The sequence below is a fragment of the Grus americana genome, chromosome 2, assembly GCF_028858705.1.
Source record: "Grus americana isolate bGruAme1 chromosome 2, bGruAme1.mat, whole genome shotgun sequence".
NCBI lineage: Eukaryota > Metazoa > Chordata > Aves > Gruiformes > Gruidae > Grus > Grus americana.
In genome coordinates, this window is record NC_072853.1 from 47,749,174 (window position 1) to 47,775,312 (window position 26,139).

General features: G+C 41.8%; 1 protein-coding gene across 5 annotated transcripts in view; it reads left to right on the forward strand.

The window, feature by feature from the left end:
* Positions 1–26,139, forward strand: part of KLHL14 (kelch like family member 14) — a 63,306-nt gene that overhangs the window by 11,287 nt on the left and 25,880 nt on the right. For all 5 annotated transcript variants that reach the window (XR_008576079.1, XM_054818256.1, XM_054818258.1 and 2 more), the window contains one exon: positions 7,388–7,509. Coding sequence is in view for 4 of the 5 variants with exons in the window: in XM_054818256.1 (XP_054674231.1) it covers positions 7,388–7,509 (122 nt within the window). In the remaining variant the exon portion in view is untranslated. The remainder of the gene's footprint in view (positions 1–7,387; positions 7,510–26,139) is intronic.

Sequence of the window (26,139 nt, forward strand, 5' to 3'; positions counted from 1 at the left end):
AGTTGGTTCTTCCTCTCTTCCCTCACTGCCACCTTCTTTCAGAAAAAAATGGTAACAAGTCATAGCTTGGGTGAGGCAGCAGCAAGTTGTGTTTCTTCTCCTTGGCTTCCTAAAGAAAAGGAGCCTCAGCGGCGAAAACGCAGCCTCTGATGCAGAGACCTCCTGTCATCATGGACATTCAATACAGAATCAAACAAAAAAAGGACCTTCCTGACTTTTCACAGTCTGAAAGTCAAAAAGAAGAGTTGATTGAAATTTCCTAGGGAAAAAATGCAGATTTGACCACCCTGAAGCATTCTATAAACATTTCCATTTTACCACCTCTGTCTAAAACAAAAAAAAGGAGGAGGTGAGGAAAGGGAAAGCAAATAGCACATAGCTTTGGCATTTTCTTCAGTTTTAATTTTAAAACCATTCAGGATCAAGGAAATTTCTTTAAGTTTTTTTCAGACGTTCCAACAATATGGAAAATCAGGTTTTTGCACAGTTTTGTCAATAAGATTCATGACACAGGAGGTTTTGTGACTCATTTACCAATACAGGCTTTGCTAGTAAAAGTCCTTTGATTCAAATCCCTTACAATGCTTCAGTTACTCACTGTGTGGCTAGTAAGGATATCTTTAGCATTCAGATCTCAGTGAATTTAAAAACTTCTGTTCAAATGATCTCTTTGCATAGATATTGTCTCTATAGAAGTATTATTCATGATCTCACATAGGCAACACACCTATTAAAGCCTATCTCAAGCTGTAAGGAACAATGGTGTTGGGTATGGATACAGCAACCTTGGCAGGACTCGGTATGGGAAAGCTACTGAGTATCTTTCTGGGGAACTGTACCAGTGTCCTGTCAACATGAAGAACAAGAGGGTAATACATGGAGACAAAGATGAGCAGGAAATTCCTGTATGTTCCTCCCAAAGGAACGCTGATGGTAGGTGCCACCCTTCCAGGATAGTTGCCTGCCCTGAAGCTACCTATTAGTTCAGAAGCTCTTATCCCAAAATGAAGGGACATTCACTTTAAAAACCTTCCAGCTAAAAAAATACCCTAATTTTTCAAGATTTACGTGGAGACCGTTCTAAACTACTAACGGCAGTGGGATTGGATTCATAAAGAAAAATCAGGTATTCAGAGCTCCAGATACTAATGCAGAGGATGGAAAATTGTCTGGCAGCTGTAGAAATAAAGGAAACTTTAACTTGTCAGGTAACTTTGCAACAGTTAAGTGTAGCCTGTCAGACAGAAGATTCACTTACCCTTTGACTTCTGCTTTTTAGATAGAGACAAAAAGGAAAGATTGTTGTTGGAGCAATAGTGACTCCCTTTTTTTCCTATGCATTTATTTAAAAAAAAATGCATTGGACAGAAATTCTAAAAATTTCTGGTAGATTCAGGGGACAAAAACAACAATCAATGTCTGCAGCAAATCATTGCCAATTTAGATTTATATTCCTAAGCTTCAGTCTGTCAGTGGTCAGCAACATGTATTAAATGAGCAGGAGAACAGGTGTCTCTTGGGCATCACTGAACCTGTTCGGTGAACGTTACGGTGAGCTCTGCTGCAATGAAGACTTGTGCTCAGGGCCTTCTGCTAAGCATGCAGACATGGAGAATGAAAAGATGAAAACCAAAATCTTCATGGCACTAAAGTGAATGATAAGACTGGTTTTCAGGTACAGTATTAATAGAAAGATTTTCACATTCTTTCAAATGTACCTGTGGTAATAGGCGTGTCTTAGAAGAGTCAGAAAAAATCCTAAAACAACCTTCATACATTCAGCATATTTTGGAACATATTTTGAACCTAAGAACAAAATAATTTCTTGGTCATTATTTGCAAAAGACCTCAGCATGCTTTAGGTTTTGACAAAATCGAGATAGTCTTTTAGGTCTGTACTTTGCCCATAAGGAGAAAGATATTCCTGGTGAGTCAGAGTTCCAGCAGAAGTCTGATCTGCAGGACTTGGGCTGGTGGCTGTGAGAGCTCAGGCCCTTCTTCTAGCAGTGCTGTAGGGTTAGGAAGAGAGTCTGGATGCCTGTTCACCCATAGGTTGTGGTGTTCATTAATTCATTTTGTGCAATAACAAAACCTCCCAAAATTTCTCCTTCCAAAATAAATTTTGCATTGTATCTTATGGCTTTCATCAAGTTCATAGTTAAACTCCTGGATAATGATATTTTCTCTCTATTAAACATATGTTGCTAATCATGGCTATCTTTGCAGTCAACTGCGGAAGCCAAAATCCATTGAAATAAGGAGTTTTCGTATGACACTTTTGTTGCACTGAAATGCCTGTCCAGGAGTGGGGAAGGTAATTGTCAAAAATCTCATCACATGTTCTGTGATGGCAGAACAGTTTCTTCAGTCACGAGCATATGAATGCCTGCAGCATCAGTTCAGATTTGCAGACTGCAACTAGATTCTTCATTATGTTTTTGTTGGACACAACACTCCTTCAGATGCGTTTTTAGAAGAAAAAGGTTGCTAAGGACTGTCCCGGTTTTTGAAGATTAAATTCAGTCTTTAGTGTTAACAAACAAAAGGTCTGCAACTGAAATGCTGACTGGGACAGTGTATTTCTCTCATTATCTGTTCCTTGGGGTTGGTATCTAAACCTCACTGCGATATTTTCTTTCTGCTACAGGTTAATACAGCCACTTTTTCTGAGGTTCTTGCTACTTCTTGTTTTGACAGTATCACTATGTGTTGGCCTCCAGTTTCTCAAATCCTCTGACATAATGAGATTTGTGGATGTGGGTAAAATTCACCACCCATTCACCTGCTCCTGCTGGATCTGGGCTGGTCTTCTGCCTGGTTTTGTCTGCACCTGAGTTCACTGAGCAAATATCTGAAGTTTGATTTGGCTCTGCTGCATTTAAGGTCAGAGCTCAAGCAAGAGCGAGGCATCCCATGTCTGTGAGGCCCCTGGTCTGAAGAGACACCTGGCTCGCTCCATACTCAAAGCCATGGTGATAGCCTGTATTAAAGAGAATCAATGATCCAGGTTTTTTGTTTTATTATAGCCCTGAGTTAGGAATAAAGTGTAGTTGGATAGTCCTTTTCTTTTTTTCATTGATTACCATGATCACCTGTATGTCCAAGATGCAGTTTTCTTTCTGATGTGTAACACTACACCAAATGCATTGAGAACCACAGGATTGCCACTTCATTATTGTATTCTCTGTTTCTTTGCGTTCGCTAATGCAGAGAGGGGAGCCTTATTGCATTGTTTAAAAACTGGAAGGGTCTGGAGCAAACCTGTTGTCGTTGGGGCTTGTTTTCTTGCCAGCCTTGGTAGAATGAACTTGTCCTAACTGCCCAGTTAAGAAAAACCCATCAGTGTGAGATTGATGGATATATTAATAAAGGAAAACAATGTACAAGAAGAGTATTTCTCATTCATGTGTTTGCCATTAACATGAGGCTATCAAGGTTGCAAAAGAGCTTTGGGTGGGAGTGGTTGTCAGGAGTATTGAGGTCTGTTACGGTCTTTTCTGCTGATTCCTTGTGAGTTGATAAACTCTCTTGAGCTCAGCATTTTGCCCTGTGTATTCACAGTTAGTTTAGACTATGGACTAGTGACCTGAGTTTTAGCACTGATGTGCATCTCCTGCTACCTTTGAAGTGAGTAGGCTTTAGATATGTTGATGGGTATTCAACATCTCTGAAAACAAAGCCGCTTACATGAGTTCTCGAATTCCTAGGTTTGTGTGCCTGAAGGAAATGATACAAGTTTGAAAATGTTGACTTTAAAATATACTTTGATTTCCAGTCTTGTAAGTAGACAAAATAAATTTCACACCACATGGGGTACCCAGGAACTTAATTAAGGTGAATTAAGTGTTTTAAAATCTTTGCAGAACAGAAAGTGCAAAGTGTGTGCAGAATAATAATAACACATGTATGTTCATCAATGAGAACTAGAGTTTTGAATTCTAGGTGTAAGAAATGCTTTCAGGATAAGATGTGGGTAAGTTTATCTCAGCTTTTTGCCGTGACATCAGCCTGCCTTGTCGCGCTTAACATTATTTTAGCCTTCCCTGACCGGGACCCACTACTGTTAATTGAACACAAGATGATCATAATAGCCTTGCTAGGAACACTGTGAACCACAGTATGTAACTGAATAGTATATTACACTGTGAAATAAGGACTATGAAAAGAGAGTGTTTCAGATATAATGCAGAGCATTTCACGTGGTAATCTTGAGTTATCCAAATAGCAAACACGTAATAATGCAAGAAAGGGAGAAACTTTATCTTGCTAAGGTATTACACATATTTTTAAATCCTGTCTTCATCATAGTGTTTCACTGAATTACATTTTTATTAATATTTGGAAAAGTCTTCTGCATATAAGCAGTGATCATTTCCATGTCTTTCATATTTTAGTATGTATTTTAAAATTTCAACAGTGCTTCTCAGTGCAATATGAAACACAAATATAATAGAGAATAGAGAAAATTTTTTTTCAAAACTTAAAATGTAGCGATTCACAACAGAACTTAAATAGCAGAACTGTCTCCAAGAAAACACATCAGTTTAAAACATGCATATCTTTAGTCACTGTAGTATCTTTACTTGGATCACTGGAAGAGCTCTCAATATAGACTAATTAGGTACTTTGAGTAAAAGAGCCCATCTCTTCTTTGCCATGTGAGAGTTCCCTGTGCTTTCGGTAGAGACCATACTGGCTATTAAGTTCTTAATAAACTTATATTAAGGGCTTCTTCCCATTTTAAACATGTAAAAACACTAAATATTTTTTAAACATTCCCATGTAGCAATGCTGCTCTTTCTCAAGAAACAGTAGCTTCTCAGATTGTTTAGCTGAAAAAGTAATGTTAAGGATAGTTGCAGCTGCCAAAGTCTGGAAACTGAGAGTTACATCTGACATTTCATTCTTCACCTTAACTATTGAGCCTTGGCCATTCATTGGTTTTTCACAGTGCTTTGGAGTTAGAAGGGAGTTTTACAGATGAAAGATGAAAATCAAAATAAACTCCTTTATCAAGTAAACCTTGCAAGGGCATTCTGAATTTTACAACACACAGGGAGTTGATTGTGATATAACATACAACACAAGAGGGTTGGAATAAACAATTTATTCTCTATCGTTAGGGATGGCCATGCATAACTGACTTATGGCTCTTGTTTGCTCTACCACTTGTTACGTGTGCAGTCATCCCTAACTCATACCAAAAATAGTTTATCATCCTCCTGTGTTGCATAGTTTTTATCAAATGTTCTCTCATTAAAAACTTTGCCAGGGAGACTGAACACTTCAAGATGCTGGCAATGCTTATGAAAGCTTTCCCCAGAGCTTGGTCTCACTAAGTGGAGCCTGTGCCGACAGTGATTAGGAGACGGTTCCTGATATCCTACGCAGATGCAGTCTGGTCGGCAGGTAACAGTCATCATTTGACAGTATGTAGCAGGTTCAGTATAGAGGTCAAAGGCTGGCTTGTCAGAAAGACTGAAGGACCGCAGGGGCTCCCCCCAAGTCGGAAGCGAAGCAGAGGGGTAGGGCAGTGTGGGAGAATACTGCAGTGTCACTGCCCCTGCGGTGTAGCAGCTCCTGCCCCTGCAGCGAGGGTTTCGTTTCCTCTGCCGTCAATTCAGGACCTACCCTGAGCCCTAAATCCATTTAAAAACAAACAAGGCCATCTGCCAGATAATTCCCGGGCCATCCTTGTGATAGATGTATCTGCAGTCTGTAGTTGTCTTTTGGGTAGCTATTTGAAAGGTTTTATTCCTAAGCATCATGTAGATTGAGCCTTCAGCTGCCTGCTGCCTTCCTGAAGGAGGTTCCTTTTGGGTAGTGCGTGTTCATTTTACCCAGTCTTCTGAAGAGGGGATGCAGTCGTGGTACAAATGTAAATTGGTGGGTCCCCAACACTGTCTAGGTAATAGCAGGAGCTAAGCCACTGGTGTGCCTCGGTGGTAAAACACCTGCTGCTTGAGTGCACTGCTGAGATTGGAGCTCCTGGGCAGCGGTTTTACCCCGTGGTGTGCAGTTGTGGCGGTGGGCTTTGGTTCGTGGTGTTCTGTACCTTTCTTGGCCAGGAGCATTTGCTGCAGACTGACACACAGATCGCTACAGTGATGTTGTCGTGCTTGGAAAAATGTTGGTGCTTGGCAAGGGAGCTTTCCATCAAATGCACAATCCCCCTGCACATTCGTTCATACCAATGCATTTTTTTTCCAGGCTACGTCACCTTCCTACTTCAAGGGAGCGTTTTGAACATAGACCTTTATTTCAGCGTTATCACACCCAAGCTCAGTATAACTGATGAAAGTTCAATTATATGTGAAGTGACTATTAAAGCATCAGGGCTCATCTGGGGGTCCGGGCCTCCCCTCCCCTTTTCACTTACAATTGTGCTAAATCCCTTAATGTTGCAAAGAAATCGTACATTCATCAGGTGGAGCGTTGGAGGCCAGGGTGCAGATAACCGCTTTTACTGCGTATGAGACATTGCAGTCCTGTTCTTAAGAACTGCCAGGCAGATTGGGAATCACGGTCACGGTTAATAGCAGCGAATTGCCAGCTCTTGATGGGTGGGTAGTCACTCCTTTCAGTGGTTGCCCCCTGGGGGAGAAGGTAGAAAAACAGAGGGAGGGAATTAGAGTGACTTTGCACAGCTGAGCAGGTTCATGCCGCTGGATCAGTGGCAAGCATTGGCAGGGCTCCACTCTGGGGAGGCTCACAACAGCATCACAGTCTCATTTTTACCAATTGGTGTTGCTATAGCCAGTGGTGCACAGGGGGAGAGCAAAGAGAAGGGGGGGAGCCGGGGGGGAGAGTTAAAGCAAGAGTCTGGACTAAATTAAACAAACAAAAGTGCTTGTAAGTAGCATTTAACCCATAACCATTAGCCCAGTGCTGCTAATTGTACTAAACTATATATCTGAAGTTCAGTGTGTGATTAAAGAGTTGGCTCACAAACTCTCTGCATAACCTTAATTTTTTCAAGGTTCTTTGAGTGTAGAATGGCTTATAATAATGATTTTGACTAATACGATTTTTGACATGCAACTTTAATGCTTAACCTTAGTACAACTTCAGAGCATTTCATGTGTATTCAGCTGTAAAGAGTGATGATTTAAAGGGATAATATAAGAAAAAGGTCGTTCTAGAATGAACCTCTAACAAATTGCATAAAGGAAGCTTATTATTCCATGAGTAGAGAGATATGCAGCTTTTCTGATCATTTTTCTGCTTGGTTCAAAAAATTGTTGAGACATGATTGGGGAAAGAAACACAAAAAATGAAATAGAAAACTGCAAGCAGTGAACATTCTTTTGATGGTTATGATTTTGTTACCACTAAAAATACTCCTCAGTAATGTGGTTGTTCATCTTTCCTCTTGTTTTGGGTGAAGAATTCGTTCCAATAAGAAAATGCTGTTATTGGTTGGAGGATTGCCTCCCGGACCTGACCGGCTACCCAGCAATTTGGTTCAGTATTATGATGATGAAAAGAAGACGTGGAAAATACTGACAAGTAAGTGGTTTATTTTTGTACAGTTGTCTTGATGAATTTAAAAACATGGTTAATCAAATTAGACACTTTATTGATTTGTTTCTCTTCAGAGATTTGTTTATGTATCACAAGGGGCTTCACAATGGAGCAATAAATTGAGATTGCAGAAGATGCTAATTTTATAATAGGATAGGCCTAAATTAACATTGGCTTAAAATCATTCCAGTAAGTTTTTTAAGTAAACTTGTAAGTCTTTCATACTGCGACATGAATACATGCATGTTTATGTACATATGAATAAAATCTGGTTTAGAAAAAAACATAAGGCAGTGTTCAAGACAGTTTTCTCAGAGTCAGACCCCTGGTAAGCCATAGTACTACAGCACATCTTTGATTCTCTTTTGCATTTTCATTTCCTTCTTCCAGCTTTATCTGTTGTCCACAATCATTAAAGAAAGGTTTCCTCTGTACTGCTCTGCGTCCATTGCTGACAGAAGCATTGGTGGAATATAACAGCTACAATAAACGGTGCACGGAGGCTCCTATCACAAAATTCTTTTCCACCTTCTTTTAAAGGTTGATTGTGTTTTAGAGTAAGTATTTTGCCTCGAGCATCGAGATTTGGAACTTATTGTTATGTTGGTTGCGATTCCCAGTCTGACTTGGTCATGGAATCAAATCATAGCTTCTTGAGTGCAGCAGGCTGTGTGTGCATTAGTCCCCTTGTGGCTAAACTGGCTGCGTTGGTCAATAAAACTAAATTTTAACTGTCAAAATTGCCCAAAGCAGTATAGATAAAATAATAAATGAGCAATTTTGATCCATAAATCAAAGCCATACTTCTAAAACTGGACAACTGGTAAAACCTGGATTTCCTAATAGACCTGCTTTTTTTCCCCAGTAAAATACCTTTTACAGAATTCTGTTCGTCATCCCTTATCATTAATGGGATGCATCCACATTAATATTATATGCACAGGTTAGGATGGTAAAGAATTAAAGAGACTGCTATGATGCAGGACTTGAAATGATGTCTCTGCAAATTGCTTTCTCCCATGGAAAATTTAGGAGCCTTTCTCAAAGTGCTGCAACATACAGACTGCTTAGGTATAGATGCCTTGGACTAATAGTTGAGGGTTTTCTGTAAGAATGGCAATAACAAAGGGTCGTATGAACTGTATGTTAGAAAAGTCTGCAGCATCTGTACTAGGGAACATGCTATGCTTCACATTTTTCAGAATAGTGAGATATGATACCTCTGTACACTACTTCTAAGAAAATTCTGAAGGTGATAAGTCAGTGAAAAATCAATGGTACTGTGTAAGGCAGAAGCGTTCAGGTTTTTTGAATTAGTTGATATAATCCAGTGGCTCACCAGGGTAGGTGGGAGAAACAGAACTCTTGCTTCAAGATTTGAACTCTCCACTGAACTAAAGTAAAAAACTGTATTGTGAATCTTACCTATCTGTAGATACGTTCGATTTTGTAAGAATGAAATTTATTCAGTTCTTAGTTACTTACATTGTGATGCTGCCTCCAAGATTGTGGGAAACCGGACACTGAGGCTTGATACCTAAAAAAAAAAATTAAAAAATCCATCACTAGTATTTGAATAACACCACCATCTATGGTGGTGTTGAGAGATGTTTCTCCATAATTTTATGTAATTTTATCAAAAGAGCGTAGTCTTTTCTGCGTTAGCTCTAACAAATAGTAACAGATATTAAGCAAAAAATCTCTTTCTATTCTGGTTAATGCACATAACCTTCTGTGCTGTGATTAAAAGATAATGCATCTGTTACAGTCCTAGCTAGCTCATGTTCAAGCACTCGGTGCTCAGCACTAGAAGTCCTGAAGGTCCCAGGATCTCTCAGTGTTGGCTGAGACAGTGGCCGTCAAATACACAAATACGTGAGTAAACCTGTTCTTAAAAAATGCTAGAAAGGGATGCCCTCTTGGCCTGGACTACTGTTCAAGGAACACAGAGGAGAATGCTTCTCTTTTCACACTGAAAAAGACTAAATGTTAAAAACATTTTACCTCTCCCCCGGTTCACAGTTTTGGAAAATAATTGGTCTGTTTATTCTTATCAAAGATGTACAATCAGCAGCGAAGAAGGAAGATTTTTTTTCTGTTTCTTTTTCACTTGTTTAGACAGTGCTGTCAGTCCTGAGGTTGCAGCTCACCCCCAACTCATCAGTGCAAATGAGAAGTTTGCTCCCTGGTGAACAGGGACAGAGCAAAAGCCATCTCCTGCTCATGAGGTTCTCTGATGGGAAGAATCTCAGTCCTTGTAGTCTGGTATTTTAGGGTGTTCTATCTTACTGTTGCCTTAGGTGTATACGATTTCCTCTGGTACTAGCAAACATCTACAAAGTCTTTTCTTTAACCTTCTGCCGTCCAGTAGACTCCCCACACACCAACAAAAAGCCAGGCTTTGCACTTAGAGATTTTGTTGATCCAATGTGAATGTGCACAGAAATTCCCCTTTGCCTCCTCTGAACTCATCTACTTTACTGATTTTCTGCTTTCTGTGCCAGTGGCATTTGAGGGTAGGGAAGGTGGGAAAGAAGCTTGCAAACACTTAGTCCTGGGTGCAGTGGCAGGTCCATTGAGGAGAAGATGGATGAGAGGAGACCGAATCTCCTCTTGTCACCCTCCACTGAGAGAAGCCCCAGAAGTTACTCAGCAGTTTTGAGAGGGAGCTGCTCGCCTGTTGCCTTTTTCCTTCTCAGCATGGAGAAATGCTGTTTCAACCACTCAGTTGCTTAGGGCTCTGTGTCCTGCCTTGTGTGATGCATAAGCAACAGAAGATCAGCCATCAGAAACTACTGACTCCATGTAAGCCGTGGCGCTGCAGTTGAAGCTATGAAGACAGTTGCAGGTGGAACAGCACAAGCTATCGAGTATGACAGCTCAGCAGAGTAGCAATCTCATTTTGTTCCAGCGACAAGACTAGATCTATTGGCAGGGGATACTGCCCACCTCTCTCTGCCTGGCTACCCAAAGCACCAAATGCATCAGTACTAATGGGAGTAATTCTGAAGGTATCAGGAAAACAACTTGCCTTGTTCATAGATCCAGAAGAGGAGGGGAAGCATGTACCCATTTCCAATTTTTTAATGTCATCATCTATAGGCAAGAATGCTATGGCTCAAGGGATTGGTAGATTTTTCACAGTCCAGTATTACTGTGTATTTTCCCCATCTGGTATTTCTCAGAGACTTATTTTTTCTATGTTGGCAACAAAGAATAGAGACAGAATAAAGAGAAAAAAAGGAGAAAGTAAGTGGGATTTTACAAACATTTTATGCCACCTAATTTTACTCGATGGGGCACAATCCTAATCTGAGATTCATAATGCGCACGTTGCTGTGTAATTTGAAATATTTCTTAGTGCACAGTCGTGCCTGAGCAAAGCAGTGGCAAAGACTGTACGGCAAACTACAGTCTTCACTGCGTGGTTTCTTTTCAGCCTTGCCTACACATGCAGGAACACCACTTCAGTTTTTAACTGGTTGCTACCTATGGCACGTGGCAGCAACAGGCTACCACTGCCCAGTGACATGAACTGAATGGCTGATGGGTGTTTGACAGTCCTTAGTTAACAGCAAAAGTTCTGCTCTATTAATGGGGTTTCATCGTGCCGTGATATTTCACAGTCCTCATAACTCCTTACTGGATGTGGGGCAGTGGGGGTGTCTCTGTGTCACCACCTTATGCCTCACTGCTCACAACCAGCCGCTGCTGCTTCGGTTTTAATTACCAGCTACGGTCCTGCCGGGAGTCCTTGCTTAATCCTAGAACTCCTTTGGTTGTTTGTTTTAACTGCAACGTTTGAGATTAATTAAACTTTAAGGAAGTGAAACAATGTTTTGTTTGCTAGAATTATTGTATAATAATTGCAAGTTTCAAAATCCAGAGCCTATAAAGATTTTTTGTGTTCAGAATTGCATAGCTCTCCCAAAAACCCTACTGCTAAGGCAATGATGTATTACTTTCACTTTCATTATATGTTTTTAATCAGAGCGTGACTTCACACTAGACAAAGCGATGCTTTATGCATGGTCTCCCTTGTTTTTTGCTAAAATCTTTTGACATGATTAATTTTACTTTAATGCTTTTGTCTTGTTGTAATAGTAAGGATGATGGGTATAAACCAGGGCAAAAAACACATGCTTTTCTGTCATAATGCCTCTAAGCATTTAAAAAATATATTAAATGAAAGAAAAAATATCACAAGAGACTGATCCAACTGGAATTAAATTTCTTGCTACGTGAACAGAGAATGCAAGAAATAAATAAAAATGATGCAGTCATTGTTTTAGGGTTTTTTTTGTATTTTTTCCATAGCAATGTATCCATCTGTCTGATTAGAAGCGATGAGTAGGAGAGAAATTGTGTCTTACAGGTTTCTAGGTATACAGCAAATCTTTCTTTCAATGCAAAATTCTTTTTTTTCTAAAGCACAAAAGGGTAAAATATTGGAAATGTTACTGAACTCTTACATGGCACATTCCATCTATGTTAAGCTGCAGCTGCAGCAGATCTTTCTTTCGTATTAGTACTTTGTTTTTCAATCAGATGCTAATTGTAACATTTCTAGTTAACCACATCATCTGGGTAAAGCATGGAGAGGATCCAATGAGCATCAAAACAGTGGCAAATACACATACGGGCAATAACGCATTTATGCTTGGGGATTGCACTAGATTTGGATTTTAATCCAATGTAAAAGCCAACATCATTGTCCAATGAAAAGTAGTCGGTGTGGTTGGATAGGAAAGACAGGGAAATATCCAGAAGGTCACCAGATGGGAAAGTTTAGTCAGGATGACCAGCACCCCATTTCTGGTTACCTCTTCTCCTAGTTCTCCCTTAGTCTTATTTTAGTTACCTTGACCTTCCTGCCCTTTGCAACATATATGGTGCTGTGTTTGGTCCATATGTAAGGACAAACAATGAATCAGGCATTTCGATTTCCTTCTCCATCCCTCTCCTTCATGCCACAATATCAAGGAGTTGTCATTTATTTGTCTTCCCTCTGACTCGCTGATCATAACAAGCAGCTGGTAACCTTTTCATCCTCGATGCTCTAATAAAGGCAGTCTGCCTTCTCCTTCCTTCCCTAGGTTGGCTGTGCTTTCCTTTTTATATGAGGCAGTCTCCACTGAAGGTAGTCTAGTCTGAATACATCTTTTTATTTCTGTCATTTTGACTTTTGAAATTTCCCTTGAATATGTTCCGTGACAGTACAGCCTCCTGTACAGCAGTCAGTACCAACGCTTTGAGTGTCAGCCTGCACTTAGGCATACTGGTGGTTCTGGAAAGCCTTTCAGCATCATTATTTATGCATTTTACCCACAGGGAGGTCAAGTAAAAGGAAGGTAGAATGGTTTGCTTCATGTCATAGTCAGCATCAGAGAACCTGGGTCACTCCACTCCCCAGCCTACATCCTTTCTGCTGGAATAAGTTGCATTTCTTTCTCCTCTTCTGTTTTGTTTGGCAATTGTGTGATGCTCAGTTGTGTCGGCCTTTCCTGTACAGAATGATACTTTGTCCTTCCTGGGCAAATTGATAACAAAACTCTTGTTCCTCTGGTTTTCTGAAATGCCTTTAGAGTCACTAAGTTTCTTGGTCCTTCATGTGTTGGAGTGCTTTATCCAGTTTTCTCTTTTCCCGAGTTGGTTACTTATAAGACAGACAGTATGATTTATATGCTCACAGCAGAGGTTCTTGGGAGAAATTTTCAAAGGCATAAATGTCAGTTTAAGTACCACTAGATGCCTAGCACATGTTGTGCCTTTGGAAATGTTACGTCTTTTAAGTAAATAAATTCATCCACTTTTTACTTTTAGAAAAATGGTATTGTGTTAGAAGCAAAGGTTTCATCCTTCAATTTACCCCCAATTAATTGGTAACCGAATAAAAGAAGTGGTGTTTGCAAAAAGTTAATTGAGTCAGATGGACAGGTTAAACTTCTTGACATACGCCAGTTATAATTTCTTCCCCCTTTTTTTGTCACTTGTGAGAATAGTGCACACTTATGTTAATCAAAAATGTGTCTTGATGAACACTTCTTGGCAGCCCTGATGAATTTCATCTCTCTTACTCCATTTATCCAGCAGTCAGGGATGCTGCAGCTTCTGCTTCAGTGCTGTGTCAAGGATGGTTTCAGCACTGCATCGAAAAGCTTGAGCAAGCATTAGCATATTGCTACGGCAGAAGTCTTGATATTACCCACTAGACAGATCTAATAAATGTGGTAGATGTACGTAGAAATTGTGGAAGTACATGTACACATATGCACATGCTCATATGTATCCTCCTTCTTAAATAAACACACTGATTGCACTAAAAGCTAATTTGAAACACAAATTCCATCTATATTTTCCATCCTTCTATTTAGACCCTTTTAAAAAGATTCAAAACCAGGAAAATATGGTCACAAAAGAAGAGAGTTTCATATGCAGAAGAGTTGACTGATTGGAATGACTATCCAACTTCACGTCTGGATTTAGGAGATTAATTCAAGGCGGTCAGACACATTGCCAATAAGCCACATGCTTTACACATATAGGGAAGTGAGAATATAGAAGTGAGAAACAGAAATACAGTGAAGAGTATTTTTTTACGTGTGACATACCAGAGGTTAGCCACAACTCCCATTCTGAGGATGATGCATGGGAATTCAACCATGCAAGTGCCATTAATGGTGCACGCCTGCGTATCTAAGAGCAAGACAGAGCTCTAAGAATGAGTGAAAACGTAGCATGTTCTCACAATGAACGGTGTATTTGTGCGTTAAATATTATTTTCTTCTGCACTACCATTTGAGATAACTTTCAAGAAATGTCAGCCCTCTTTCTGTGCATTTTTCTTTTTGATTACAATGGGTTTAGCTTCTGCTTTTACACAGGTGTTACTTGACTGTGTGTATCTTTTGTGATAACCTCTGTAATCTGTGCCTGGCTTTACCAAGCAACCTGTTAACTTCCTTTCACTTTCTTTCAGCTGAAACCCTCAGGGAATGAAGGGCTAGCATAAGTAAATTATTCACAAAAGAAATTTGTATCATTTCAGTTGAGACTTTCTGCTTATTTATAAAGCAGATTATTCTGCATATCCCCCTCTTATTTGTAAGTGTGGTGTATCATAGATTCTGGATAGCTTTCTTTTCCTATATTCCTTGTCCCTTTATGTCTTGCTACGTTGTGTCTTTGAAATGGCTAGTCTTACCACTGCATTCGGTCTGTGCTGAAGCCCTCAACAGTCTTTCAGCTTCTCTTGGCTACTTTCTGCCCTTTGTTACGGACATGTGAACACCCACCTCTCTGGAAACCAGGCTGTTCATTTTTGTCCACATATACAAAGATGCTTGAATCTACTCACCTTCATCCTCAAGAAGTCCACTGGCAAACAGTTACTTTCAGGTAGAGTCCAGAAGTGTTTCCCAAATGTCCTGTTCCCTGCCTCTGCTCAGCCAGGACTGTTTGTGATTGAAAACCCGGGAGGGAGAAGAGAACAGGACACAACCCTGTTCCGAGACATCCTTAGGCAGAGGACCGAGACAGTGGGTGGCTCCAAGTAAGAAGGCAGCAGGTGAAGATGCCTGGAAATGCCGCTCCCTGCTGTATCCTTGCAAGTACATCAAAACCTTTGACTCAAAACCTTCCTCCTGGATCACAGAACTTACCTTTTTCTACCTCATCTTTCAGCTTGAGTTATGCATCTTTACAGATGGCTTGAGGATGACAGTTCCATTTTGCAGCAACGTCTACAGCTTTGTTCCAAGGCAAAATGAAAACAAATTCCTTCAAATGTTTTTGCAAAACCAGTGTTGTATCAGAACATCCCTTCTCATCTCAACAACTCTTGTGGGGTGAGGAAGAGGCAGGCAGTTGAGGTTCAAGTGCCTGCTTTGTTCAAGTCAGGGAACAATTTTTTATCTTATGAGTCCCTCGTGTGTGTCCCAATGAGTATTTCACAGCCCCACCAAAGAAAGTTTTGTCCAATTTTGCAAGGCTAACTGCAAACCAGAAACTGCATAGCTACTAATAGCAAGTTGCCATGACTTCAACAGTAAACTCAGGTGAGCAACAGAGCATATATACTTGGGCCTAATGCAGTCCTAAAAGATCTGCAACATTTTGAGTCATCTCAGCCTATAGGCATCATATGTCTGCCAAGAGCACACATATCCTGGTGCAGTAGGAACTGGGAGCCGCATTGTCCTGTCTTCTGTCCAAAGCAAGTGTCCCACCTGGCTAGATATAGATTTCAGTAAAGACACATGATTTCTAGGGAAAGGAAATATTGTAAAAAATGTTCTCACCAGATCTATTTGTGTAGGTCTCTTAATATTGTTTGGCCATTGTCTCTAAAATGTCATCCTGAAATAACTTCCACACAAAATGATGTGGCATTCTGTGAATTTAGTGCTTACTGCAAACATAGCTTTCTGTTTCTTAGAATATTTCAGGTAAAATTTATGTGTTTATTCTTATCTAGTTGCTCTGCGATTTATGTAGCATTAATGGGAGCTAGGCATGTATGGAGATGAAAAGGAACACTGGTATGTTTCTAGTTGCTTACTTTAGAAGGCATTCCCTTTTTTCAATATCTAATGTGACATTTTATGTATGAATGGGTTGCAAACAGGACGGCAAAGCACTTCTAGCTGGACAAAATGTAATCATAAAAGATTCTTATAGAAATCCTCAGACTTTTTTGAGAAATCGATAAATGTTCTGCTCTCAAATGTTCCTAAAACAAAAGGCAGTTTCCTTCCAAGAAGTGTTTTGTACACAATTATTTGCAATACAGATTTCAGAAGCCTGTCTTAGCTTTCTCCATTTTGTAAGTCCTGTTAATGGCAAGAGGTTCACATTTTGCATCCTCAACTTTATTTGCTATTGTATGTCCTTACTGCATTGTGGTGGCTCATTGTTTGTAGGAAGTCGTTCTCTTTTCAATTTTCCTCTATTTTTTCACAGCTTGGTTAAGTTCCTTTCTCCCTTTCCTTCCCTGTCCTTTCCCCCTTCCCTATCTGCCCCCCTACTCCTGTACCTTCCCTCTGTTTAAGACAGAAATAAAATTTATTACAGACTTAAGAGGGTTTTTTCCTAAGCTTTCTGTCTCATACCAGGTGTTGTATGAGCTACTGCTTTCATTTAACTGAATGCTGGAGTAAGTATCTGCAGGAACAGACTAATACGTCTTTACAGGGATGGTTTCTGGTATGTTGTTTTGTCATATTTATATATTGTGATTCTACTCCCAAATGGGGATTGTGCTACTATAGGGTATGCAACTGCAGAATGACTGTTCACACCGAGAAAAAAAGTGTTAACAAATTGAATAGTAATGAATTAACCTGCAGAAAAAGCATTTTGCCCTAGTACACAGAAACCCTGCATAACTAGAGCATATAATTTTAAATGAAGCAGGCTCTAGGAATGCCTCAATGGGTGTGATGTCGACAGTAGCTCATAATTCATGGATATGAATTATGGCTGAATATCAGAAAAAAACTTCCTGACATTGAGATCTATTAGGTTGTGGAATAATCTCCCATGGGAAATGGTGGAAATCCCATTGCTTAAGATCAGACTGAGCACTAGGAAAGGTACAAATCCTGGCCTGGCCTCAATTTTTTAGGGCAAATGAATTAATTGCTTTAACTTATGCCTTCCCGTCAGTCTAGACAAGTGATGTTCTCTAGTATTTGCCAGACAGAAGCAGCGAAGGCAGCTGTAGTGCAAGCTACCCTACCTTGCCCCATGACTGTGCCGCCTCTGCTTGTGGATAGATCACTCCCAGGGGTAAAAACAACCTGAGTGACCTTGAGCCCCCTGAGACCTGCCCTGGAGAATCGCTGTGCCGGCTTCATGGGGACCTTGGCTTTGGGACCTGGGGATCCCTGCTCAACTTGCAGCTCTGCTGCTGGGCGGCTCACGCCTGTCCTCTGCATGAGGTGCAGGATGCCTCCGGTCCTCCACCTGGGTCTCCTCCAGTGCTGCCCCAAGACTCCTACTGCTCTTGTGAGCTGCCTCAAGTTAATGTGCGTGAAGGGGTGGGAGGTGCTGTCATAACCTCCCCGAGCAGTCTCTCTATAACAGGACACCGAGGCAGGGTGTCAAATGCAGTAAGTCATGGCACAAGAGTCTTTGAGGGTGCAAGGACTAACTAAGCATGTGGTGTCGGTGGACTGGGGTGAGTGGCAAAAGCCTGACGTGGGGTGGTCTTGTCTGTAGCACCTGTGGGGAGCAGCGTGTGAAATAAGCCAGGCTGTATTTTTGGCACAGAGAGGGCAGCTGGTTTCCAACTCTGGTGCCCCAAGCTCAGTGCGGTGTGATCGCGGAAGGGAACTGGGATCTTTTCCCCCATGTGAACACCTGTTTTCCGTGAACTCACGTAAGCCTACCCGGACACTCACTGAGCTCAGCAAACACCCAGAGCTTCCAGTGGCTGATGCGAGCCTGTTGTTTTCAGTAACAAATTGTCTGTGACTGAATCATTTTAAAATTTCCCATTTTGTTACAAGTAGATAATATATTTAATGCACACAATTCAGCTTTAATTTAGGGGAAAAATAGTATTCAACTCTGAGATGGCTACAGCTAAAACTATTAAATTAAGCTTGTTTCCTTGTGAGTCAAAACTAGATAAATGCAAATGAAGTGACAGTTTTGCAGTGATGACTAACCAGCACCTCTAATGTGTACAGGTAGGACAATGCTTTGAGTTCTGATTATTAAAAAAAAAAAAAAAAGAATAAAAATAAAGAGAGAAAAAAAAAAGTTTGACTCCAAAACTTGAAACTAGGAGACGGTGAAAGCTCCTCCCTGGGAGCAGGAAAGGGAAAATTGATAGATGCTCTTGCATCACTTTCAGGTGGGGAGGCTTGGCAAATTATGTTATTAGGAGTCATTAAAATAGATTTAAATAGAATTACCATGATAAGTGATGTAAGAGCCATGTTTCTTCTCTTCCCCTCCCCCCCCCCCCCCCCCAGTTTTACAGGCAAAAGAACAGAGTGTATGGCTCCAGTCTTACCAGCAGCCGCTTGCTTGCTGGTCAAGAATTACAGCTGCTGTATGTGCACAGCCTTAACAAACATATATACCATATGTAAAAGATACTTTCCTGATTGAAATTATGTGAAAGGAATGTCAAAGAGCTGCCAGATCAGAAAGTGATTTTTTTTTTCCTAGACGAATCATTAAAGACCAACAAAAACCCCATCCAATTAAAGATCATGGAGCAGTCTTCTGCCCTCATGCATGTGAAGGGCATTGTGCAGGCATAACTAAGGCAGAATTTGACTCCCAAATTAACTCATTTGCTGGATGCAAAACTGGAAGAAAATCCTTATGACCAGCTTATAAGCGTATGTAATGAAAAATTACAACAGCAGAAAAATGTATTCGTATCATATCTCTAATTCAGCAAAGTATTAATCACACTGATGTTCAGCAGTGTGTTTAAATACATGCTGAAGTACTTTACTAAGTACTGCCTGTAAATAACTCTATATGACGGTGCATTAACATAGGACAGAGTTTATCTATATACTCTCTCCAGAGAACTACAATTATTTTGAGCACTGTGGCAGCCAGTAGAACAGAGCTGGATGATCTGTGGTGTCCAAATCCCAGCCTTCTGGCTAGTCCCCGCACAGTCCTTGTCTCTCAGCTGCATTATCACTAATGTCTGCACAAGCTCGTTTAAACTTTGTTTTATTCAGCAGAATCACAACTGCTGGAATCAGCTGGGCATTTACTGGCTCCCATTAACTTCAACTCCAGGAAAGAAAGATAGATCCAGGGCAGAGATGCCCCATGGAAGGGTCTGTACAGCGCTCAAGCCTTAAGTGTTGTTCACGTGCGGGATGCTTCAAGGGCTTCCTGCACTGGGGCACGTTTCACCCGGCAAGGTTGGAACCACTGTTGTCCTGTCAGCTCTCAGGCTGCCTCTAGCGCAGCTCCAAGAAATGATCATTTCAGTGCTCAGAAGTTTGATTTTTCTTAACTGCAAAGATTTACAACAGCAATGTAGCCCTGACCTATAGCATCCCTTTTCCTGAAGCCATGATTTGACTTCACCCCAGCTGCTTGATTTTAGCAGCCTAGCCTCCTCTTAGAGAGGCAGGATTGCTGTGGAAAGGGGTTTCCCCCCAGGTAAAACAGCGCTGGTGCCCACCTGGAGCAGTTGCTGCTGCTTGAGGGCTTTTGTTTGAAACTTCCAATACTGGAAAATAATTCATTGTCCTCAGAGAAAATAACTGATTCCTTAGAGAAATGTCCTCTGGCTTTACATGGCACAAAACAGTAGTGTTCAACACGAATGAAGATACATCTTTAAATAATAGAAGAATTTGTTTGAATAATGCTAAATTCACTGTTTCAGGAGAAAATGTTTTTTGTACAGAAAACTTCTATTGATCTGTCACCTTCTATTGATTTTCACAAAAAAAATTCTTCCAGGGCTGGCCATTTAACTGTACGATACCACGGTTATTTGCATCTGCTTCTGAAGTCACTAATTACCTTTTTGCAGTATGCAAAAAGTCTTCTTGAGAGCTCTGCATTTCCCCTGACGCTCAGAGGCTTTGCTGGGGTGCTGCGGGGGTTACGTAGCAGCAGGGCGCTGGAGCTGCTGGCTGGTGCATGGCCAGGGATGGAAGGCCTCTTCTTCACAGTAGCAGGGCTGTAGGGGTATCACCAAAGCACTAGAAGACTAACAAGCGCACACCAATTCTGGGTGTAAGAACCCTCATGGAAGGTTTTGGCAGGATGAAGGAGTAGCTGGGTTTGGTTGGTTGGGTTCACTGGAGGATGCGTAGTTGAACAAGGAGGGGCAGGCACCTGGGTCTGCAGCTGGAATTTGTTCTGGTGGGCTTCAGAGGCTGGTGCAAAAATGTCACAGGAAAAAAGCACAAGCAAATGAGAGTCTGGGCTATTGGAGGTGAGAAAAGTGAATTGTGTGTGGACCAAATTCATACCACTCCATGAAATCTGTGGATGAAATCTATTATGAATTTTGTGTCTCTTCTACTTAAAAATGATTTGTGGTTGCCCACTGGAGCAACCCACAGACGGATACTAAACAGCTGGAAAGAAGTCTTAGATTTACCCATTTGTTGCTTGTTTCTATATGCCTCTGTAATGTGTTGTTTCTTGCCACCAGTTGAACCTGGGCCCCAGACCAACTGGGACCTTTAAAACAAAAGAGAACCTGAGAGTACACCAGTTTGGACTAAGTCAGTAGCATGAAGTTAGTTCAGGTATTGCTATACCATACCGTAACAATTTCGGTACTCACAGTTCTACCCTGGGACTGTCCCCTCAGAGAGCAACAATAATACTGCCCTTTGTCATGTGTGTAAATAAAGCCTGCTTGAGTACCTAATTCTGATTATTTCAGGGAAGTTGCTGCAGAGTTACATTAGCAGCATTGCCAACAATTTTATCTCTGATCTTGCACATTTAGTATATTAAGACAAAGCTTTGTGATTCAACTGATTAGTTTTTGAATGGGAGGTTTTGATCTTAAGGTTGAAAATTAAAAGTAAATTGAACGTAAATTGAAGAAAGTAAATTGAAGGGGCATCAAGCATATGTAGTGTCTTGGGTTTAGTGGTCTAGATTGTAATTTTTGAAAATATTTTGGGTTATCAGCACTTGTACTGTAGAGTAGGGAGCAAATAACTAAGCCCACAAGATTTGTAATGTGATTTGAAGACAGGTTTTTGAAAAAATGCTCACTGTTCATGTTTATCAAAACTATGTTTATGCACCCTGGTACTGCAATAGGAATGAATGTATTTGTGAACCTCCAGTGACATGGATCTATCTCAGCAAGTGCCCCAAACAGGTTTTTGTAATCGTTCACAGGTTCTACATATTGCAGAATACAAAAAAGTATTTCTTTATGTCAGAAAACAAAGTAAATCAGACGACTTATCATTTGAAGGTCTAGGTGGTTACAAATGCAAGGTAAATGTGCTCTTTTAAACAATCTAATCAGTGCTTTAAGGTAGTTTAAGATAGCGGCTTTTTTCTAGTTGTAAGAGACTAGAATTACTGCAGCCCAGCTGATAAGTGGTGACTTTCACAAGCACAGTGCTAAACCAAAGCAATTCTACTGATCATCTGTTCGTGTTCTGTAATATGAATCAAAACTGTTCGTATCAGTGCTAACCTAATTTGTGTAAAAATACATTTATTTTTAGCCAGATGTGGATCAGCAATGTCCATACTAGTATATATGAGCAAATGCACTGCATTTGGGATTATGTTCTATCTTTATTAATTTCTAGGAAGACTGCAAATTCCTCAGACAGGGTCAGTCTTTATTAATGTCTGGTAACAATGCACTGCACCTTTTGTCAGCATTTTTGCAATGAATTAAAAAAAGAACTCCTCAAGTGCACTTTTTTATTTTATTTCCTTTGTGTATCTTTTTCTGCCACATTTTTTTCATCTGTTTCTCTTTGTGAAATCCAAATTTATCAGGAATGAAGGCTGAGTTTTCACCTGCAGGGTATGTGACAGTATGTTGGGCAGCACAAATCTGTCTGCCCGTGCTGGTCTCCCAGTTCAGAGCTGAGATGCAATCCTGCCTGACCAAGTGCTGCATTGCCACGTGGGTGTACGCCGGTGTGTGGCTCTTTGAAGACTGCTTTTGAAACACTAGCAGGGATATAAGAATGGCTGTGACAGGCTGCAAAATTCAACTCATCTGTTGTTGGGGTAAAGAGGAGAACTGAGAGTGTGCTTACCCCTGTCAGGACTGCTGCCCCGTGCTAGGAGCAGCCCCAGCAGCTGCCCTCAGGTAGTCTTCCTCTGCTGAATGACAGGAGGACTTTCTCTACCCTTGCCAGGAAAGAAAAATAAAAGACTGACTTCAAAATTATCCTGCCTTTTTGCTCTCCTTCTCATGGCTGTGGAGAAGAAGAAGAGTCTGCAGGAGCTTGCAAGGCCGGGCTGGGTCATGAGAAGGTGCTGTATAGGGCATCTAGGATATCTGTGTTGTCATAGGAGGCTGGAAGAAGCTGGATGTTGGGAAGGAGTGCTTGGCTGTATTTTATATGCAGGTTTAATAAGAAGTACTGTTAATGGGATGCATGATGCCTTGAGAGGGACAGTTCTTCCTGTAAGCAGTTGGGAAAGCGTGAGAGAAGGTGTCATTCGGCAGTGGTGCGTATGCAGGTAAATACCAGTTCCTTCCCACCTTCCTGATGGAATAGGCATGCTTCAGCTTCTGCGTGCCTTCCCAAAAAGATCGTTCTTTAGGGAGACGAGAAGAGAGCTGTAATCTGGCCACCTTTATGCAGTTCAGTTTGGAATTAACCTCGGGTAAGGCACTGTGTTTCCATTGGAAAGCAGTCACTATTTTAGAAAGGGTTCTTTTTTTTCCTTTAATTCTGTAGGTTATTCTTTTGCATCGCAGTTTCCTCACGTCTTCTTTCCCCTTCCTTACCCCTGTAATGAGGAAGCACGCTCTTTGTCAAAAGCGAGCATGTTGTTTAACCCAGCTTCTAGATCATTATTAAGAGAGAGAGGGAGAGAGATTTGGCGGCGTATTGATGGGGAAGGGAACTGTGCCTGCTATATTTCACTGGGACTGGCGCCTGGAGTAGAAAAGCAGATGTGTGTGGACTGCCAGAGAAATCGCTGACTGATCCTCGCGCAGTCTGGGTTCGGGGAGCTGAGACAAGACGAGGCAAAGCAGGTATGACTGATAACCGTGCCAGAGCCTGAGCACCCACCGTGCCCATTGCAGGCAGTGGGAGCTGGGGGGGCTCAGCATCCTCCAGGATTGATGCACTGAGCATTCGCTGAGGTTTGCGTACTCCGTTTCATTTCTTCCCTTTCACGCCGAACACGAGGAACAAGCAGAAGTTAACTGCTTGGGAGGAAGCTGGCTATGTCTTTTTTTGTGCTGCGTTTCACCTCTTTGTTTTTTGGTTGGCTGCAAAACCTGAAGCCAAAAGATGATTGAAATGCCTCTCCCGGGGGAGGGGGGAGCCGAGCACGCCGCACCCCATCTAGTGGCTTAGCCTCAAACTGCCGGCCAGAAGGAAATGCGGCAGGAGGAGGAGGAGTTGCTCCTGCAACTCCTGCCATGGGCTCGGTAGACTTTGGACTCTACAGCACCTACGTGGGTGATCCAGAGATGCTGAAGCAGCTGCAGGATGAGGAGGATGTTAGCTGCCTGTCAGACCTGGGGTGGATCATGCACAAGGGACTTGCTCTAAGCTTGAGAAGAGCGTTAGACAGCGATACCAAGCCCTCCGGAGTTAGGAAATATGAGAATTAAGCTGCTTCTGCAACCTTAATTTGGCCTCTGTTTGCATAAGCATTAAGATACGATCTCTAATGATATCACATACTATGTCACATGTCAGTGCACAGAAGGGACGGTGCTGAATTTCTTCTCACAGTATTGTGTTTTCTCTGTTGTTCGGCAAGTAGATCCCGTCTGTCACACGCTACTAAAATCTTTTGAAAACAGAATTTTTTCACAAGGTTTCCTTGATAGTGTTCGCAACAACAGGGGCCAGCTGCTTCATGGGCATTTGTTGTGGTATTTTTCACCATCCTCTCTGTGAGGAGCATAGGCTGTCATTGTTCCCTTTTTGTAGATGAAGAACTGAGGTGCAAGGAAGTTAAAGTCAAAGATATCCTTTGTTTTGGGGTGTCCATTTCAAGACCCCTCAGACCATGCTTTCCAGACTGCCTCTCTCACCTACTTCAGTGAACAGCAGTGAGCACGGAGCACTCCTGCTTATCAGACACAGGGATCAGAGCAGGCTCTCCAAAAATGAAGCCCACGTCGTTAGTATTCTCAGACCAGGGGAAACCGGTAGCGGTGGAAAAAAGTAGCTTAAAGGACTTGTTTAGCACCATGGTAAAATCATGTGGCAAAGGCAGGGACAGAATCCTGTCCTCCAGCTCAGAGCACAGCTGCCTTCACTGTGAGAAATCCCATCTGCTCCTGCAGCCCCCAGCCTCTCCCTACACACCTTCCAGAAGTGAAGGATCGTCTTGCAGTCAGAGGTCTTGTTCACTGTCCCCTGCTTCATTCATAGGGCAGCTTCATCCCCTGCACGGGGGCTGTGGCTATATGGTAGGTGAAGCTGTTGCTCTTAAGTTCCTTTCCACCCAAACCCCATCCCATGGTCCTGTCTCCTTCATGTCAGTGCTGGAACTCATTTGACTCCTGGGTGAGCCTGCTCAGGGCATTAAACCAAAATGAAAATATACTCTCTTGTTTTCTGGGTTTTTTCTACCAGATTATTGCTTTGAAAGGGCTCATTGAGGAGTGCTGAGGAGAGATTGTGCTGGCACGAAGAGGGGCCTGGGTTGCCTGGGATGTGGGAGGAGCAGGGCCACAGCAACACTGGGTTAGACCCATTTAAATGCTTTGGCATCATGTGCTGAGGTTGTAGTTTCACAGCCATGATAAGCTGATGAGCTGGCGCTGCTGGTGATACATCAGTCCTTCCCTTCTTCTCATGCGCTCGCTGTCCTGCTCCACCACCCCCTTCTCCAATTTGTCAGGCCACACGGGGAAGCTTAGCGGGGAACAGATCCGGGTTAAATTGAATGCACCTTAAAAAAATAGTGTAGCTTCTTGTTGGTTTATTGCTGGATTGCATGCATACATCAGCCGTCACAAGGAGTGGTACAGCATGTGGGACCCGAGAGAAGAAAGGGCAGAAATGTTTCTTGCAGTGGCAGCTTCTGCAGGTCTCTGGTGTTCGTGGGACTGAACCTTCTCCAAGATGGGCAGTTGGTAAGTGTCGTGGTTACCTGTTTAAGGACCGTGCCAGCATAAATAAGCAGAGAGGTGCCAGAGGAGATGTGCACTGTAGCCTCTCATAATGGCAGTCCATAACTTCTGAGTGCCCTGCATCTCCGCAACATTTACATAGACTTGGAGGTGAAACTGCCTTTTCAAGGTATGCTGAGAAATGATGTGTCATGTAGGCTGGCTTTGTAGATCTGCTGTACACATCTCTGCCTGAATTCAGGCAGTTGCTAGTGACAGGGGAGGCTATGCACCCCATGAACCAGGGGGTGTGAACACAAATTTCCACCCAGCAGTGCTGGCAGCAGAGGAGTGTGAAGAGTGCAGGACTTGGGGCTCTGGACCAGTATTTGCTGCTGTGTTTGCAGATTTTGGCATCTCTTCGTCCAGTCCTGGTCCCTTCTGCCACATCCCCTCTGTCCTGACCCATCCCTGTCTGTTCATTCTGGTTTCATTCCCTTCTTGAATTCAGTCTCCACCAGAACCTGGTCCCAGCCATGGTTACTGGCACAGGGAGTCCCAGGTTCGTTCATGCAACTCTGAGTCTCAGGTCTCGTTTCCCTTCACCTAACTGACAATGATACTTTTATGAACAATACTGTAAGCTTCAACAAAAAAATGCAAGCCAGCTGAGGATACTTAGTTATGTATATTTTAAGTATTTGTGATTAATCATAACAACTTTAATTTACTCTACTGTACATGTCGAATCCTGCAGTCCCGGCATGGCCAGTGATTTAAATTAACCTGACCTTTCATCCTGTTTGTCAGCAGTCCATGACCATGCGGTAGTGTGTGATTTGTGAATTATTTGTGATTCTGTGTGAACA